The following is a 16,803-nucleotide window of genomic DNA, read 5'->3' on the forward strand; positions in this document are numbered from 1 at the left end:
ACTATGGATTTAGTAAGATTGACTTTTCATTAAACATTTAAAAATTTTTATTTGTTGATTTTGTTTTATTGCTTTTTAAAAATCTCGTTTCCTCACTGATGAGTTTAAGATGGTGTTTAAGATGGCTGTAAAAATGCAGATTTTTTTAAGTTTCTGTTAATGTAAGTTAATTAATTTTTTAAAAACGTAAACTTAGTGAAAAAGATTGTGTTAGAAAAAGAAAAGTGTTAGAAAAGAACGTCCAATGTGCTGTTCAATGTGCGTGATGTTCAATGTGCTGTCCAATGTGCGTGCTGTTCATATTTAAATATACTAAAAATGGTTTTTACTATTCATAAATTACACCTGGTTTAATATAAAATCTCTTGTCAACGAGATTTTTTTAACTTTGAAATAATAACACTGCTTCTTGGAAAAACACTGAAGTAATTTTTGTATTAGGAACCTTCAAAATCCGATGTCATATCATCAGATTCTGTATAAACTTTGATTTAAACATTTTCTGAGGAGAAAAAAATATATTTTCTTGCAAATATCTTTAGTGCTTTGGCAACCTGGGAAGAAAAAAAACAGTTACTTGAATCCTTGATTTTATTATTCAAAAGTAAACATTAACAAACTTGATTTTGAAAAGTGGAACGATAACAAACGCTATCATTACACTTTTCAAAATCCGTTTCTTTTCTGGCAAAAAAAAAAAAAAGATACTGAACATGCTCAAACGACAGAATGTTTCGCCTGGCTGCACTTAGCCTTAAAAAAGCACCGACAATTGAAAAATATTAATGAATCGTTTATGATGTTTTATTTTTTCTAAATATGCGCTTCTTATTGAATGGGTTATGGGTATATTTCTATGGCAGTTTTGGATGTTAGTTGTCAGTCATGGTATGCAAATTCATATTTTTGAAACAAATTCACATTTTTAAAGTGACAAACCACAATAAATTAATTTTAAAATATTTTTCCGAAAATCTAAAAAAAAAATAACATTCTTGATATTGATAAAAGAGTAAGTTTGCCATGGTGGAATTTTTTTGATTTTAAAAAGTTTATTTTCTTAGTTGAGAATAATTAAACTTTATTATTGATAAATTTGTAAACAGACTTTACCATTTAAAATCAATTTACTGTTAATTGACTTTTTACAGGAAACCTTGGGCCAAACTTTCTATTTGGGCAAAATTTTTAAATCGATTTTAATAAGTTATATGAATCTTTCTAAACAATAGTTTTTAAAACGCTTTTTAATTTATTTAAAATTAACTTACGAGAGCTTTTTGCATCTGCAAGAGACTGAAATTTTGTAAAAATTTCGGCATAGTTCAGATAAATAGTTTAACCACTCTTGATAATTTTCGGTTTTGTATTTTTCTTTGAGTGATTTGTCTTTACTGCTAGATTTTCAATTTCCCAAAGAAGGAATGCGTTCCACCTATTATTTCAAGTTAGGAAACAATGACGAAAAAGAGATGACCGTTTTACCTTCATTATTATTCAAAAACAATTTGTAACATGAGAATTAAATGATCAGGGTTAAATATTTTAAAGGGTTAAGTATTTTAAATAAAAAGCGTAAGATGTAGTCTCGAAAAACCCATCGTTTCATTTTGTAGACCATTCCATTTTGTGCAACCTATCCGTTAATTTTTTTTATAACCTTTTAGCGTTACGGAGCGATTTGGACGAAACTATTTGGACTCAAGGAGAAAATGGAAAGCTATACTTAATTAACAGATCTCTGTTGGCATGGTCTGACGCAAACCGCGCGTGCCAAGAAAAAAATAGCAAATTAATAACTTTAGAAAGTAATGCCACCGAAGGTGTATACAAGCAGATAATAAAAAACGACAAACATGGTCTCTATTGGACAGGTGTGTGTATGTTTGTGTATATATTTTTATGCGGGTGTATACGAAAATTTAAAAATTAAAAAAATGTATAACGTTTAATTCTAAATAGGCCTCTCTGAAGACCTTTTTCATCGGTGGTCATGGGAGAGCGGTATTGGAAAAGTTGTTTATTCAAATTGGGCGCCGGGTCAGCCCTACCAAGAAAGTGAATCTCCGGGATGTGTTTTAGTAAACCCGGTAGGAAAGTGGCAAGTATCGGATTGCGAAGTGGAACGAATGTCAATATGTGAAAAACCAGATGACGGAACATGTTAGAATTTGTTTTTTAACAGCTTCTTGCTTGCAAAAATTTTGTAAAAAATTTTATGCTCAACTTTAGTCTAATTAATTATCAAAAAAAAAAATCCAAATTTTGATTTAATAGGGTTAATTTTTTATTTTCTCGTAGCTTATACAAAGGAATCATTTCCGAAAAGCATCCATTTTATTAATGAAAGTGAAGCTGACGCAACGAAAGTGGAATCTCTTGATCAAATCTACAACCATACAGCGTATCAAAGTAAAGTACAAATTAAAAATGCGAGTAGAGGTCAGTTTTTCAGTCATAAACTCTTTAGCAGATGTAGTGGTTGGCTGTAAATTTGTATTTTTATTTTAATTTAGAAAATAAAATCACCAACTTATCAGCAAACTACGATGATACTGGGATGCTTCATAGGTTGGAAAAACTACGTTCGTATCTTAACGATTCAAGTGATCAAAACAAAGAACTGAATTCTCCGACGGCAATATTTAAGCCCGACTTAAACCCGACGAGTTTTGAAGTGAATAAGATGTTCAAAGATAAGTTTGCTGATAAATTTGCGTCAAAAAAAGCTTACGCACGACATTTAATAAAGTCGAGAGTAGGGGGACCTCGCCGTTTTGGTATTAAAAAAAATAGTGTACTAACGGCGTCCGCTAGAAATATAATTGATGAAGTTACAATTAGGACTACGGGAGGAAACGGTCGTAACCGAAGTTGTGTTTTTCCGTTTGTAATGCACGAAAAAACATACTTCAAATGCATAAAAACACCAGAAAAACAGGGAAAAAAGTGGTGCGCAGTCACCAGTAACTATGATCGCGACTTGCAGTGGGGCTTTTGCAGCTTCGAAGACTTTTTAAAAGTAAAGGAAGATAATGTATACGAACAACCGCTCCTAGAAAAAGCAAAAAATATTTTAAACGAAAAAAAGCCTGACAATACTCTGTTAGACAATACCTTGCAGTATCCTCCGAGATTCCAAGAGGATTCTAATAACGAAACAGCAAAAATTCCTATCTCACAGGTTATGGAGAAGAAGCAGACTGAAGCCGCGACTCTCGCTGATAAGTTAGTCTCTGTAATACTTAAAAAGATTATTGAAAACCCTGCAGAGAAATCTGACCGAGAAAAAAATAAATTAAGTTTTGAAAAAAAACCAACAAAATTAAAGGTTGATACAAAGCTGAAAGTCGCCGAAAACCTAATTAAAGCTAAACAAAATGAAGATAAACCAAAGAATAGTTTACCATCTCACAAAAAATTCAAGAAAGTTGGAAAAGCAAAAAATTTTGTACAATCCATCAAATACGGGAAAAATGAATATGGCAATGACAAATTAAAAATACAAATGGTTAAATATATCAATACCGCAAGACCAAATTATAATTTGAAAAATGAAAATACCTTGGTCACACCTCTACTAAACAAAACTTCTAGCGATGACTACGTCATGAATGTTACAATAGAACTGACTAAAAACACAAAAACAGACAGAAAAGGCCATGCACCAGCCGTAAAGAAAAAGCCCGTCGTAACTCAAGTTCTTCCACAAATAGCCCATAGCGAAAATCCAAAAATTTATTCTGTTGGTATTATATCAAAACCAAAGCATACGCCAAACGAAATAAATAAGGATGAGACATCAGGAGAATTTAGCGACCTTGTGAGCCACATTTTGCACCAAATAAAAGACGTGTCTAAAAGCGAAGAAAGCACGGAGGTATTTGGACAAGCTCACGATTTGTACGATTTGATTAACCAACCGAACTACAATCAGTCCGTTTCGCTAACTCATAGTAACAAAGACCTGACTAATAAAGATATGAAAACGTTAGACCAAATAGAAAAAGTCATTTCAAACGGAGTCAAAAGTGACGATAGCAATTCATCATTAGAACCTCAACAAGTTTCTCAGGCTGAATCTGTAAAATTAAGTCAACAAGCCATTGTTAACGAAATAGGCGTCAAGGAGAACAAAGACACCCATTATAGTAAGATCGATTTCGAAGATTATGGAATACTTAATCTGATAGAGGAAAAGAGTAACGAAAGCCCACTAACTGCCCTTAATCCTGATAATAAACATAACGCTGTTCAGTTAATTCAAAAAAATAAATCAGAGCGACACAACGATGACAGCAAATATTCGCATGATAGTTCAGTTTTTGCAAATCGCATCGAAGAAGCAAGTCATAATTCTCATGGGCAAATGCTGATTGGCGATACCGAACAAGAAAAAGAAACATCTCTAAAGGAAGGTGAATTTTTTTTGAAATAAATATCTTGATATTTCGAAAATATAATAACTATAGATTAGAATTTAGCATCGTTTCTTTTTTTTCTCCTATTTACAAAGTTAAACTTTGTAAATTAAAAGTTAAGTAATGCAATTAAACTTTGGCCGATGCAAAATCGTTATTCTTTATTGTTAAATTCATTTAGAGGTTAACAGCAGGAAAAAGTTACAATTTGAAGACAGCTTTGAAGAAGACAGCCTGGTTACATTCAATCATGCCAATAATTCAAGTAGGAAAAATCAAACCGTTGAGTCTACTAAACAACTGTCTCAACTGCCAATCGAAAGCGGAAGAAACTGGATATCGACACTTGAGGTGATGTTGAAAGACGGGAGAATGGAGACATTAAAGGACAACGATTTAAAGGTTGAAAATCATCGTAACAACGAAGGTAATATTAATTTACCGAATTTCAATACAAGCAACAAAGACTTCGAATACTATGACTCTACAGATATGCCTTTACAAAACACAATACACGAAATAAAAAACGTGGCTGACAGAATGGACGAAGAAGAATTACTAAAAAACGGAAACTACTTGATAAAAGTAATACACGAAAAAGAGCCCTTTGAAACAACATCTAAAGAGCCCCATGAAGCAATCTCTAAAGAGCCCCATAAAAAAATCTCTAAAGAGTTCCATGAAACAATCTTTAAATCGCAAGGTGAAGAAAAGAGAAAACAAAAAAGTAGTAGCTTCGTTTATTCCGCCAAAAAACCTTTGAACGCCAGCGTAGAAGGATTCAATAACGAAATAAACAAATTTGTTGAGAAAGTTGACCCAACAGCCAGCTTTCATAAGACATCAACAGGGAAAAATAAACACACCTTTCAGCCAGAGAACTTATCTCCAAACATAAAGTCCTACAAAAATGCTACAAGTAAGTCCGAGAAGTTGTTCATAAAACCTCAAAAAACCATCGATATGACAGATAATAAAAAGTTTAATAGTAAAGTCGATTTACAGAAACAATTAAATCTTCCGAAAGATGCCAATAAAATTTTCGATGCCACTAAAGAGCATAAAAATACAAATCAAGCACATCAATCCACAGAGCTTATGTCGGAAGGAAAAATAAAAACATTCGGGGGAAACTCAAAAGGAAATTGCGTATTTCCATTTGTTTATGAAGGTGAGAGTTATTGGAATTGCATCAATAAGAATCGCTCAATGCCGTGGTGTGCAACAACAAGCAATTACGATGCCATACCTTTGTGGAGGTATTGTTGTTTTAAAGATGTGTGCAACATGGAGAACAACATTAAAAAGCAAGCTATAGATAAATCTTCACGCAAAGATAAGTCACTTAAAAGAGAAAATCAGAAATTGAATATTAAAGAGAGAAAATTTGTTTAAACAAAAAAGGTTAAATAAATAAGACACTCACAAAGAAAAATCGCAAACATATAATGACCGACCCTTCCACTATGATAACCAGACTTCGAAAAATAATGCTTAAAATAATATTGCTCAATCAACACTTATTTTTGAGACCGTCGTGAAACAAAAACACTTATTTTTAACTTTCTCACGCTCGTTTAACTCTACAATAGTCCTGAAACAAACTCGTTCGTTACCAACCAATTAAAAAAGCTGCAACAGAACGCTTATGAAACTTCGGTTTTTTGTTGAATCTTTGCAAGTGCTTGAGATCTTCGGTCTGTATTTTGAAAAAGGGCTCTGACTAATGTTCGTACCTCCCCATCATTCATGCATCTTGCCAACTCTCCCTAAGCATAAAATAGAGGTATTAAAGTAAAGGAGATTGGTCAAAAAGATAAACAGCTCGCTTTTCTCCATTATACATAAAAAAAAAAACAAACAAACAAACAAAAAAAAAACCTCTCCGTTATCCCACATAGCAACAATATGTTGGAGGCTTGCTTCTAACATCTGAATAAGCAAGTTAAACTTATCCCAACATCGAACGTGTTCTTTAATACCCTAAAAGTTAGCTTAATATAAAAAACAATAAGCCTCGCTGGCAGAAAAAAAAGCATCGCTGGAAGAATAATAACAATAATAACAATACTAAATTCAGAAGAGTTAAATCGAACCAAAATCACTTACAACAAACTCATCAGAGCAATGTTGGGTTATGATGCTACTCCTCTCCAACAAAGATTCAAGTAATGTGTGCAACTGACCAGCTTCATCAGCTGATATATCCTGTTGGTTAGAGATAAATTACAAAATGTTTTCCATAAATGTCTTAACTACCTGCTACAGCAAACCGTAACATACAAACACCATTTTCATACGTCAAATCTATCCAATCAATAGGCTTTGCAAAACAGTGAGCCTGGTAAATGAATAAAATTATTGAAAATACCTCAAGTTTTAGGACTGCTGATATGATTTGTTCAAGAACAGAGTTGAACAAAACCGCGATCGTCTGTTTGAATACATTAATAGGAAGTACATCATACCATACTTTTGAAAGCCTTGTGAGGATATGCAACACCTAGAAAGGTTTATGTGTTAAAAGCAATTCATTGTTAACATTTTTGTCAAGTAGCTTTTATTTATTACGGTGCCAATAAGAAAAAAAATTATAATGCCAAATAGATCTTGACGCATTTATAAAAGTAGAATGTAATCAGTGGTTCAAAAATGTAATTAAAATTTCTCCAGAATGTTTGGCCATAGGATAGGCAAATAAAATTTTTATAAATAAAATCTCGGGTGTCAAATACCTGATTAATAGCTCTTTGTATTGTTTCAACACTTCCGTCAGAAACACAGCTAACAAAACCGTTACATGCATCTAACGCTGTGATTAAAGCTTGTTGCTGATTTCTCTAGACCCGTGAAAAAAAGTTAAAGAGAACAGTTACAACAGAAAAAAGTTTTTAAAAAAAACAATAGTTTTAAATTTATTTTAACTATAATTCACAATATGCTCTGTAAAACATTTGGTGCCACACTTCCTCAAAACTGGAACATAATCAATAAACGTTGTCAGAGCGCTTTGAAGATGCCCAGGTAAGCTACTTCTGAATTGATGCCCAAGCGTGATGCAATGATGTGAAAGGTACATGCAGTTATTGTAGTGAAGAGCGGCCAATTGCGGAAGTTTCTAAACGCAAAAAGATCCTTCAATTTTTTTAGTTATTCCTATTAAAGTTTGCAAAAAATCTATGCAAAATTTTTAATACAAAATACAATAAAAGTTGCATACCAAACTTTCTTTGTGATAGATGGGAACTACATTGACATATAGTTCGAAAATGTCGCGGCAAGAATAAAAAATCTTTGAAGCGCTACAAGTGTGATAAAGAAGGTATATGAAAAATAAACAAAAAAGATGCAAATATTTTCATAGAAGATTTCGCTACAAATCAATTCAGTAAAAACTATAACACTTACATAGGATATTGTGATTCAGTTGCTTTGATCATCTGCGAGTAAATAAAATCGACAAGCTTCTGAATGCTTTCACTCACATAGCAAATGGGGAAAGCAAATACATCGACGCTTAAAAATTCATCCTGTATCGACTCAAGACCTAATAGCTGCAAAAATCAGATGGAAATCGTCGGCTACCGTTTGAACTTTCATTACTATTGATAAGGCCGTCATTTTTATTACTATTTAAATGTAAACAATAAAACGACATCTCTAACTGGAAATAAACAAATATACATACGCGTGTAAAACCAATACCAGAAATGTATAACAGCATGTAACTTAAGTGGTTCATATTACTTTAGTTAACGACCAAGTTCACAAATATCCTTAACGAAATCTCCCACAATGAATTGCTTACCATATTTTTGATTTTCTTATCTAATTGCTGATTTTCGGAAATAGAGATAGCAGCACGATCACAGCTGGGTGACACTTGAATCATATTATGAATATCAATCAGCATTAGTTCTCGAGCTTCTGACAGAATGTCCTGGCACTAAAATCAAGTTAATATAGTACTAGAAAAAAAAAACGTTTAAAAGAATGCAACGATATTATCAAATAAAGTTGTATTTAATGCGCTTATATCAAATAAAAATTGTATAGTTAAAAACTATATGTCAAGTTTAATTGATGCTAGTGCCAAAAAAAACAAACTATTTTTCAACAAATTTAAAAGTTAATGTCAGCATCTTTGCTTATATATAAAAAAGCGCAAGGGGCGGTCTGACATAATTTATTGTCAATTATGTATCTAAAAATAATTGTTAAAACGTTGCAGTTAGTGTTTAAAGTTAAAGAGAATTTCTAAATAGACAAGTTATTTATCATCAAGTTAAAAAAATTGAGCATTGAATTTAAGCATCGGCGTTACCGCACCGGCGGTAAAAAAATTGCGGTAAAATGCGATAAAATGCGGTAAAAGTGCGTAATACGCATTTTTACCGCACTGCGGTAAAAATGCGTATTACGCACTTTTACCGTATGCGGTAAAAATGCGTATTACGCATTTTTACGCTTTCTTGTAACAGAAGACGGTAAAATTGCGTAAAAATACGTAAAATCGGTAAAAATGCGTAAAAATGCGTAAAAACGGTAAAATTGCGTAAATACGGTAAAACTGCGTAAAAGCGGTAAAAATCGGTAATTTCGGTAAATTGTGAGTTTGTATAAGCGGTAATTATTATGGTAAAAAATTACTTTGTTTTTATCAAGTCAGATAGTTGTTAAATAATTAATTACCCTCTAAAATTAAATTAGTCTCCTATATAAGCTTGACAAAAGTCAAGAAAGACTACCAACCTCAAAGTTCTTCAGTGATCTGATTAGTATACCAAAATCACTACCGAATCAAACCATCTTCAAGAAACAATGTCTCTTTGGAATTATTTTACCAAGCTAGACAGAGAAGAGGATAACATCTCTGGCTCTGGCAGAAAATCAGGATTTGCTGAGTGCAATAAGTGCAAAAAAGTGATTAAGCTGTCTCAAGGTAGCACCAGTGGAGTTAAAGCTCATTTAAAGTAAGTGTTTTACTCTTACTATAATTTAGTATATTTTAAACCACTGATCTCAAAATGTAACTAGATAGCGTATTCTATTGTTGTTTTCGAAAAAATATTGAAGCAAAAATTGGCCTTCAATATTTTTTAAAGTTTACAAACAAATTTTTAAAAAGTTTATAGAAATGAAATGATTTTAAAAAAATTAGACAATTAAAGAAATTGTTTATTTAAATGTTAAAGTTCAAAATATTCGATATAATTTTTTTATGTGCAATTTACGATTAAATTAATATTTATGTATAACTTATGTACCTTTTAGTTCTTAGTTACCCAATACAGTGTGCTAGAAGGTTGATAACACAACTGAATGGTAAGCGGCAGTGGTGTCTACCTACAATTTTGACAAATTTTATATTTTCAATAACGCAACATGCAGTTGTGCTACTAACCTTCTCAGGGCGTGTTTAGGGGATGTCTGCTACGTCGCTGGACATACCCAAAATATGTATCTTTATATATTTTTTCACAACTTCAATATTTTGAATAAATATGATGCGTCGGTAGATTTTTTATGAACTATCTACTACTGAAACATTGTAATTCGCATCCTTTTAAACATATATAATTCCACTATTTTATTTCAGATCCTGCAATCCGCGGCGCTAATTTACTTTTCTACCCCCCTATTTTTATTTTTGATTATGATAGAGAATTTTATCCTGATTAAGAATCGTATAAAAACATACACCTGAAAACCAAAGGAAAGTTCTCTAATTTGATGTTGAAGTGTCAAAAAAATATACCAAAAACGCTAATATTCGCCATCTTTTTTTACAACACTTTAAAATTTCACTATTTAATTACGCCGCCTGGTTTCTGTAGTTTAAAAGTAATTAAAATTCTCATGAAAATTCAGAAAGTATTCATGAAAATTCCGATGCAAAAAATTTGCAAAAAACAAAATGTAATTATAAAAGACTCTCTCTATAAGAAATGTTTCTTTATTTCTGTTTTAAAATTAAAATGGCGAATGCTAGACGACCGACTATTATTGAATTTGATAGCCTTAATTTACCGGAAATTGGTCGCAGGTTTAAAAACAATAATAACGAGTGTATCCGTTGGTGCAGGGAGTTTGGTTTACTTGCTATCAATATGGTCTGTCCTCGATGTAACATCCAGTGCAACGAACAAAATAGTGATAATGTCGATGGAAAGATTTGGAGATGCATGCAAAAACAATGCAAAAAGAAAATAAGTATTCGTGTTGGGAGTTTTTTTGAAAGATCTCAACTGAAACTTTGGCAAGTAATAGGTATTACTTATATTTGGACTCGTAGCGCCGGAAAAAGTCGTGGCCTTTCAGTAGAAGACATTCAAAAGGATTTAGAAATTGGTAGCAATAAAACTGTTGTTGATTGGAATCAATTTTGTAGAGACATTGCCGTTACTTATTTCCTTAATAACCGTGTGCAATTAGGAGGACCAGGTTCAATAGTGGAAATAGATGAATCACTTTTTTCAAGAAGGAAATACAACCGAGGTAGAATTGTGGAAGATCAATGGATTTTTGGTGCGTACGATATAGCGACTAAAGAAGGGTTACTCATTCCTGTAGCGCACCGCGATGCTGCAACCTTACTACCCATCATCATACAATGGATTCGTCCTGGAACTGAAATATGAAGCGATATGTGGGCAGCATACCGAGGTTTAGCAGCGCAAGGCTTTCAACATGGTACAGTAAACCATACTTTACATTTTGTTGATCCCGCAACAAGTGTTACAACAAACAGGGTTGAGGCAATGTGGCAAAGAAGCAAAGCCAAATTTAAAGCTATGTTTGGGCCCACAAATCGAGAAATGATTCCCGATTATTTGTCAGAATTTATGTGGGCGCAACGTTTTAAAGAACATTCTTATTTTCACTTTTGGAACCAAGTTGTAGATGAATATCCCGTTTGAATAATATTTATGTATATTTTGTATATTTTAGATAAACATTTGTTTATCTAAAATCATTAATATATTTTTAAAAAAGTCTATATAATCTGAAAATAAGAAAAAAAGTTATTGAAATTCGAAGTTTTTTCAAGAAAAAAATACTTAAAAAGAAAATACATAACAAATTTCTCTATAAAATGTTTTAGCGAAATAAAAACCGGGCTATAAAGTTTTTTTAATAAATAATTTCATGTTTACTGCATGATTTATTAACTTAGTAGTTTTGTAAAAAAAGATGGCGAATATTAGCGTTTTTGGTATATTTTTTTGACACTTCAACATCAAATTAGAGAACTTTCCTTTGGTTTTCAGGTGTATGTTTTTATACGATTCTTAATCAGGATAAAATTCTCTATCATAATCAAAAATAAAAATAGGGGGGTAGAAAAGTAAATTAGCGCCCAATCCGCTATCTTTTTACCAGATGCAAAAAGTCGATAACGAAAATAAAGAGAAGAAATTTCAAGAAAAGAGGAATGCTCAGGCAGAGGCTGATAAGTCCAGTACCATAAGAAGATATTTTGGTCCTATTAATAAAAACAAAAGGCTTGATAACCTCCCACATGATGCATCATCAAGTCACCAAACAAAAATGGACGACTTTACTGAAACAATAAAGTGGCCTTCACAAAGTGCTCAACAGTTGGAATTTGATACCATCCTAACCCTTTCACTAGTTCTCTCTAACCTCCCGTTTCACGTTATTGAAACTGCTGGCTTCAAAATGCTGCTGAATTATCTTTGTCCACAAGCCAACCTAAAAAGTCCAACCACCTTATCCAAATTCAAGCTACCAATGATTTATCGCAATCTAAGACGTGATGTAAAAATGCAAATTGAGAGAGACATCCCGCATTGCGAAATGGCAGCTTTCACTACAGATGGATGGACTGCAAGAAATTACATTGCATTATGTTACCAAAGACTTTGAACTCAAAAACTTATCTTTGGATTGCCAAAACTTTATTGGGAGACATACAGGGGTTTTGCTTGCACAAGGAATAGACCACATGATTTCTCAATTTCCTGGTCTTCAGAGGGAAGACCTTTACAAAGTGGGTGTTACTGATGCTGCAGCCAACATGAAGAAAGCAATCACGGAAAGCAAAGAGATCAGTGATCATCTAACCTGTGCCGATCATCTGCTCAACACTTGTTTAACAAAGGCTGTAGAAAAATCAGAAGGAATCAATGGTATAATTAAGAAATGTAAAGGGCTTGCTCAAAGGACCCACCAAAGTTCATTAGACTGGCAGGACATCAAGAAAGCGTGCGTGGAAGCAAATATAGAACCAGTCAAGATCATTCAGCCAATTGTAACAAGATGGAATTCTAACTTTATGATGCTTAAGTCAATCCTCAGATTGAAGGCTGGTTTACTGGTTGCTCTAGAAACTCTAAACAAACCAGATCTTCAAAGTTTGATTCCGGATGAGTTAGAGTTTATTAGTATTTACAACATTTTACCATTTCTGGCAGAATGTAAGCGATTGATTCCTGGTCTTCTGAAAATCTAGTGACTATGCATAAAGTTCAAAAAGACATTAAATCTCCACTTGCTTTGCAAAAGAACCATAAATGACATTGAAGAGCGTGACCCTCAAGTTGCAGAGTGCCTACACAACTTCATGAAAGAATTTGAGAAGGGTTTACCTAATTATGGCGTTGGAGTCAAATACTATAATGTGGGTTCACTTCTGCACCCATATTATAGAGGATATACACTCAAAAATATTGCAAACAGTGAGGAAGGGAGGGAAACCGCCATCAAGGAATTGGTTGACAATCACCCAACCACAATCCAGTTCTGCGAGTCATTGGTTAATGATCATACTTCGCTAGAAACATCAGATCTTGACGAAACTATGGATCCAGTGGACCTTGAGTTTTTGAAAGACAGGAGGCAGCTCAAGCCACCCTTGATGCTTGAATTTGAAAAGTATCAGACTATGGCCTTACCTGAAAGGGATGTGGATGCTTTAGAATGGTGGAAGCAAAATAAAAATGAGTTACCTTTGCTAGCTGGTCTGGCTAGAAGTTACTTGGCTATACCTGTGACTTCTGCTTCATCAGAAAGAATGTTTTCAGTAGGAGGTAGGACAGTTACTGATTTTAGACATAATGTAAAATCAGAAAACACTAGCATGTTAGTTTTTGTGAGTCAAAATTACGCAAGGGTTCCTTCTAACCTCAACGATTGGGAAAAAACTTGCGAAGAAGAGCCGTATGAATTACCACATGTCACACCACCAACTAAGAAGACTCACCAACAGGGAAAATCACATAGTCAAACTGAAACTAAAAAAAGAGGTGCACTTGAAAAGGCTTCTCCAACTTTATCAGATACTCAAACTGGTCCTGAACCTAATAAGCAACAACAGCTACAGTTAGATACTCAAGAGAGTCAAAGGACTCTAGCTCAACAAGAAGGGTATGGAGTGACTCAAGGTAAAGACCAAACTCAAAGTGTCTCTTTGTTTATTCCAATGACACTCCAGCACAATCAAAGTAGAATCAAAAAAGCAAAATTAGGTAATATAATGAAGTCAAATTGGAAGGGGAATGAGAAAAAAAAGTACAGAGCATCTGAGCTTGCAAACATTTTATTAGAGACAGATGATGATATATCTGATGATTAATATTTTTATCAATAACTTGTTTGTTTAAAACTGTAAATGTAATATTTACTAATAGAAATACAAAAAGCAATTTAAAGTATCTTTTTTTAGTTTTTCGGTAATCAGCAAAAAAAGAGGTAATTTGTGATAAAATGCGGTAAATCGTGATAAAAAGCGGTAAAAAGTGATAAAAACGGTAAAAAGTGATAAATGCGGTAAAAAGTGATAAATGCGGTAAAAAGTGATAAATGCGGTAAAATTGCGTATTACGCATTTTTACGCAAAATTACCGCGGTAATTACGCATTTTTACGCATTTTTACGCATTTTTACGCTTTTTACGCATTTTTACGCAAATTTACGCATTTTACGCAAATTTACGCATTTTTACGCATTTTACGCAAATTTACGCATTTTTACGCATTTTTACCGACGGTGCGGTAACGCCGATGCTTAATTGAATTGAATATCAAACTAATAAAAAAAAGCATTATATTTAGTATAAATTAATAAAAAAGCGCACTGAATTATCATCCAAAAAATTACCAGTTTATTGGCAAAATGAACATTGATGTCTTTTACATAATTTGTCAAGGTTGATGATCCAGGAGGGATAAAGCCTAAAAAGTTCCCAAATTTATAGCAAACAACATTTAAATAGGAAACAACTACCTGGAAGTAGATAGTGGAGATTCGTCTACAAACGTCTACCTAGAGCCGGATTTTATTCGTCTACCCAGATTTTTTCAATGCACAAAAACAAAGCCATAGGTTTAAAATGGTGAAATAGATCACAGCGTTATGTTAATTTTTTTTTTTTTTTTATTGATACTATTTACATTAAGAATGATTACATAAACAAAAAACGTTTTTTCAAATAGAATGCTTTAAAAATCAGTGGCTCTAGGTACAACGCATTTTTAACTCATCGTACTTAGAAACACTAGCTATTTACCATTGGGCCGCTCTCTGAAAATAAGGTTTCACTCCGTAGAAAACTTCAGAAAATTTTATATAAGAAAGAAAATTTTTTACATTTTTTTTGATCTTAGAATGTTTAATCTTAGAACTTATAACAATCAAAAATTTTTCAAATGTCAAGATTTCTTAACAAGTTTCAAAAAAGTAATTTAGGGGAAAACCCTAAATGATATAGTAAAACAAAAAAATTGGATTTGCATTTGGCTATTGGAAAAAAGAGAGTTTTATTTTATTGAATGGGACAAACATAATGGGATGTCTCATTGAATGGGACAAACATAAAAGAATTAAAAATAAACGTATTTAATTCAATCATTTTTCAAATTAGTTTATTAAATGTAAATGTAGTTAAATATATAGATACATACATAAAGACCACACAAAAAATATTTTTAACTTTTAACATTTTAACTCTAATTAAATTTCAATCAAAGCAGAACTTTCTCATTTTAGAATACTATATTTAGTTATTTTTATTTAAGTAAAATATTGCAGTATAAAAGTGTGTAAATAATACCCATTACCCATGGGGATGAAAGTAAGGGACTGCAGCATCCCTCTGCTGAGCTGTAAATAATACTTTGTTAAATTCATTCAATAGGTAGCATTTTGTCTCATTCAATATGCGCATCACTTTATCCAAAAATGATTAGTCACACCAAAAACACCATTAATTAAGCTTGAATGTTTTACTCACTGTAGTACTAGAGACTGTTATCTATTTAAGCATGGAATTTTATTTTCCGTAACTTCAAAAATCGCTGCAAAATCAGAAGAAAAAAAACTTTTTTTTTTGACAACGTAACGTTTCGAATGTAAAAAAATTACTTTTTACATTCGAAAACACAATAACATCCATTGTCATTACGGTCATAGAGCAATAGGATGGATGAGTAGATCAGTTGAGTTCTTATTTTTATCACTCTTTGTTACAGGAATTTGAATATCCTTACATCAATGCTTCTATAAGAATCTGATTTGTCCCATTCAATAATTGTCCTATTCATTAAGGTTCTCCCCTACACTAGTCAGAATTCATCAAACTTGTAATCTGATCAAAGACCTTTTTTTTTTATTATTATCTGTGAAGCACCTATGGTCCTAGGTACAAGGTAACTATATGGCCCTAGATGAAAGACTAAATGATCTTATACAAAAGAAAGTTTTCTTAAAATTCAACACTGACAAGAGACTTATTCAAGATTGCATCTTAAAAAAACAATGCACTTGAATTGAAAGAAAATTATTTTATTTAGGATTATAAAAGCATAAAAGAAAAAGAAACCAAAATTTTACTTTCAGACAAAAAAAAAACGTTTTCCATTTAAAGAATTTGATCAAAAAATAGCAATTAGTATTACCAATCACCTGACAAAAAGTAAATTGATGTTGATTAAAGTGAAGTGGCCCCTGGGACAAAGTGGCCCTAGGTTCACAAAGTTCCCCTACTTGTTAAATTGTGTATTAAATTTTGAAATTGAAATAAATCAATAAAATAAACACAAACTTATCTTAATAAAATAATTGAAATTAAACGATTAAAAAAAAGTATTAGGATAAAAAAACCTTCTTTGATGAGGTCAAGCTCAAATCTAATAGCATCTTGAATATAGGATGTGTCCATCTTGTCTATCTAGAATAAGGTAAAACGTTCAACTAAAACAAAACTTTTTATTTTTTCATAAATTGTTTTTTTATTGGTTTAAGAAAGAAACTGCTTTTAATTTGCCAAACCTTAAAATTTTAATTGATAAAAATTCTCATAAAGTTTGATAGTAAAAAATCCTTTTATTTTGGGCAAATTAAAATCAATAGAGTGGAACCT

The 16,803-nt window shown here is 32.3% G+C and overlaps 2 protein-coding genes across 3 annotated transcripts in view; one reads left to right on the plus strand and one right to left on the minus strand.

Moving 5' to 3' along the window:
- LOC145186511 (uncharacterized) lies at positions 1-8,437 on the plus strand. 2 transcript variants are annotated; one of them, XM_090095499.1, is made up of 6 exons: positions 1-161; positions 1,668-1,874; positions 1,963-2,163; positions 2,302-2,442; positions 2,517-4,418; positions 4,603-8,437. In XM_090095499.1, the coding sequence occupies exons 3-6, from the start codon at positions 2,130-2,132 to the stop codon at positions 5,814-5,816; spliced, it is 3,291 nt and encodes a 1,096-aa protein (XP_089951625.1). In that variant the 5' UTR covers positions 1-161; positions 1,668-1,874; positions 1,963-2,129; the 3' UTR covers positions 5,817-8,437. The 2 variants fall into 2 exon arrangements, with proteins under 2 accessions (XP_089951625.1, XP_079918763.2); XM_080062637.2 differs by lacking the exon at positions 1-161 and adding an exon at positions 725-888.
- LOC145186518 (centromere/kinetochore protein zw10 homolog) overlaps positions 5,977-16,803 on the minus strand; it is a 22,871-nt gene continuing 12,044 nt past the window's right edge. Inside the window, exons 12-22 of the mRNA XM_090095501.1 lie at positions 16,545-16,611; positions 14,544-14,617; positions 8,230-8,367; positions 7,830-7,975; positions 7,642-7,723; positions 7,357-7,539; positions 7,157-7,261; positions 6,793-6,924; positions 6,531-6,629; positions 6,303-6,404; positions 5,977-6,190 (exon numbers count right to left, since the gene is read on the minus strand). Of these exons, the coding sequence (XP_089951627.1) occupies positions 6,068-6,190; positions 6,303-6,404; positions 6,531-6,629; positions 6,793-6,924; positions 7,157-7,261; positions 7,357-7,539; positions 7,642-7,723; positions 7,830-7,975; positions 8,230-8,367; positions 14,544-14,617; positions 16,545-16,611 (1,251 nt within the window). The 3' untranslated portion in view covers positions 5,977-6,067. The remainder of the gene's footprint in view (positions 6,191-6,302; positions 6,405-6,530; positions 6,630-6,792; positions 6,925-7,156; positions 7,262-7,356; positions 7,540-7,641; positions 7,724-7,829; positions 7,976-8,229; positions 8,368-14,543; positions 14,618-16,544; positions 16,612-16,803) is intronic.

This window comes from Hydra viridissima, unplaced genomic scaffold, assembly GCF_058129835.1.
Source record: "Hydra viridissima isolate aposymbiotic clone 2 unplaced genomic scaffold, HvirCarnegie_v1 scaffold_8, whole genome shotgun sequence".
In the NCBI taxonomy this organism is placed as follows: domain Eukaryota; kingdom Metazoa; phylum Cnidaria; class Hydrozoa; order Anthoathecata; family Hydridae; genus Hydra; species Hydra viridissima.

Excerpts from the sequence above, each read along its gene's own strand:
- LOC145186511 (XM_080062637.2), top strand. The coding sequence starts at position 843 with ATGGGTATATTTCTATGGCAGTTTTGGATGTTAGTTGTCAGTCATG. Across the intron at positions 2,164-2,301 it reads AAAACCAGATGACGGAACAT|CTTATACAAAGGAATCATTT; the intron begins GTTAGAATTTGT and ends ATTTTCTCGTAG. Across the intron at positions 4,419-4,602 it reads AGAAACATCTCTAAAGGAAG|AGGTTAACAGCAGGAAAAAG; the intron begins GTGAATTTTTTT and ends AAATTCATTTAG.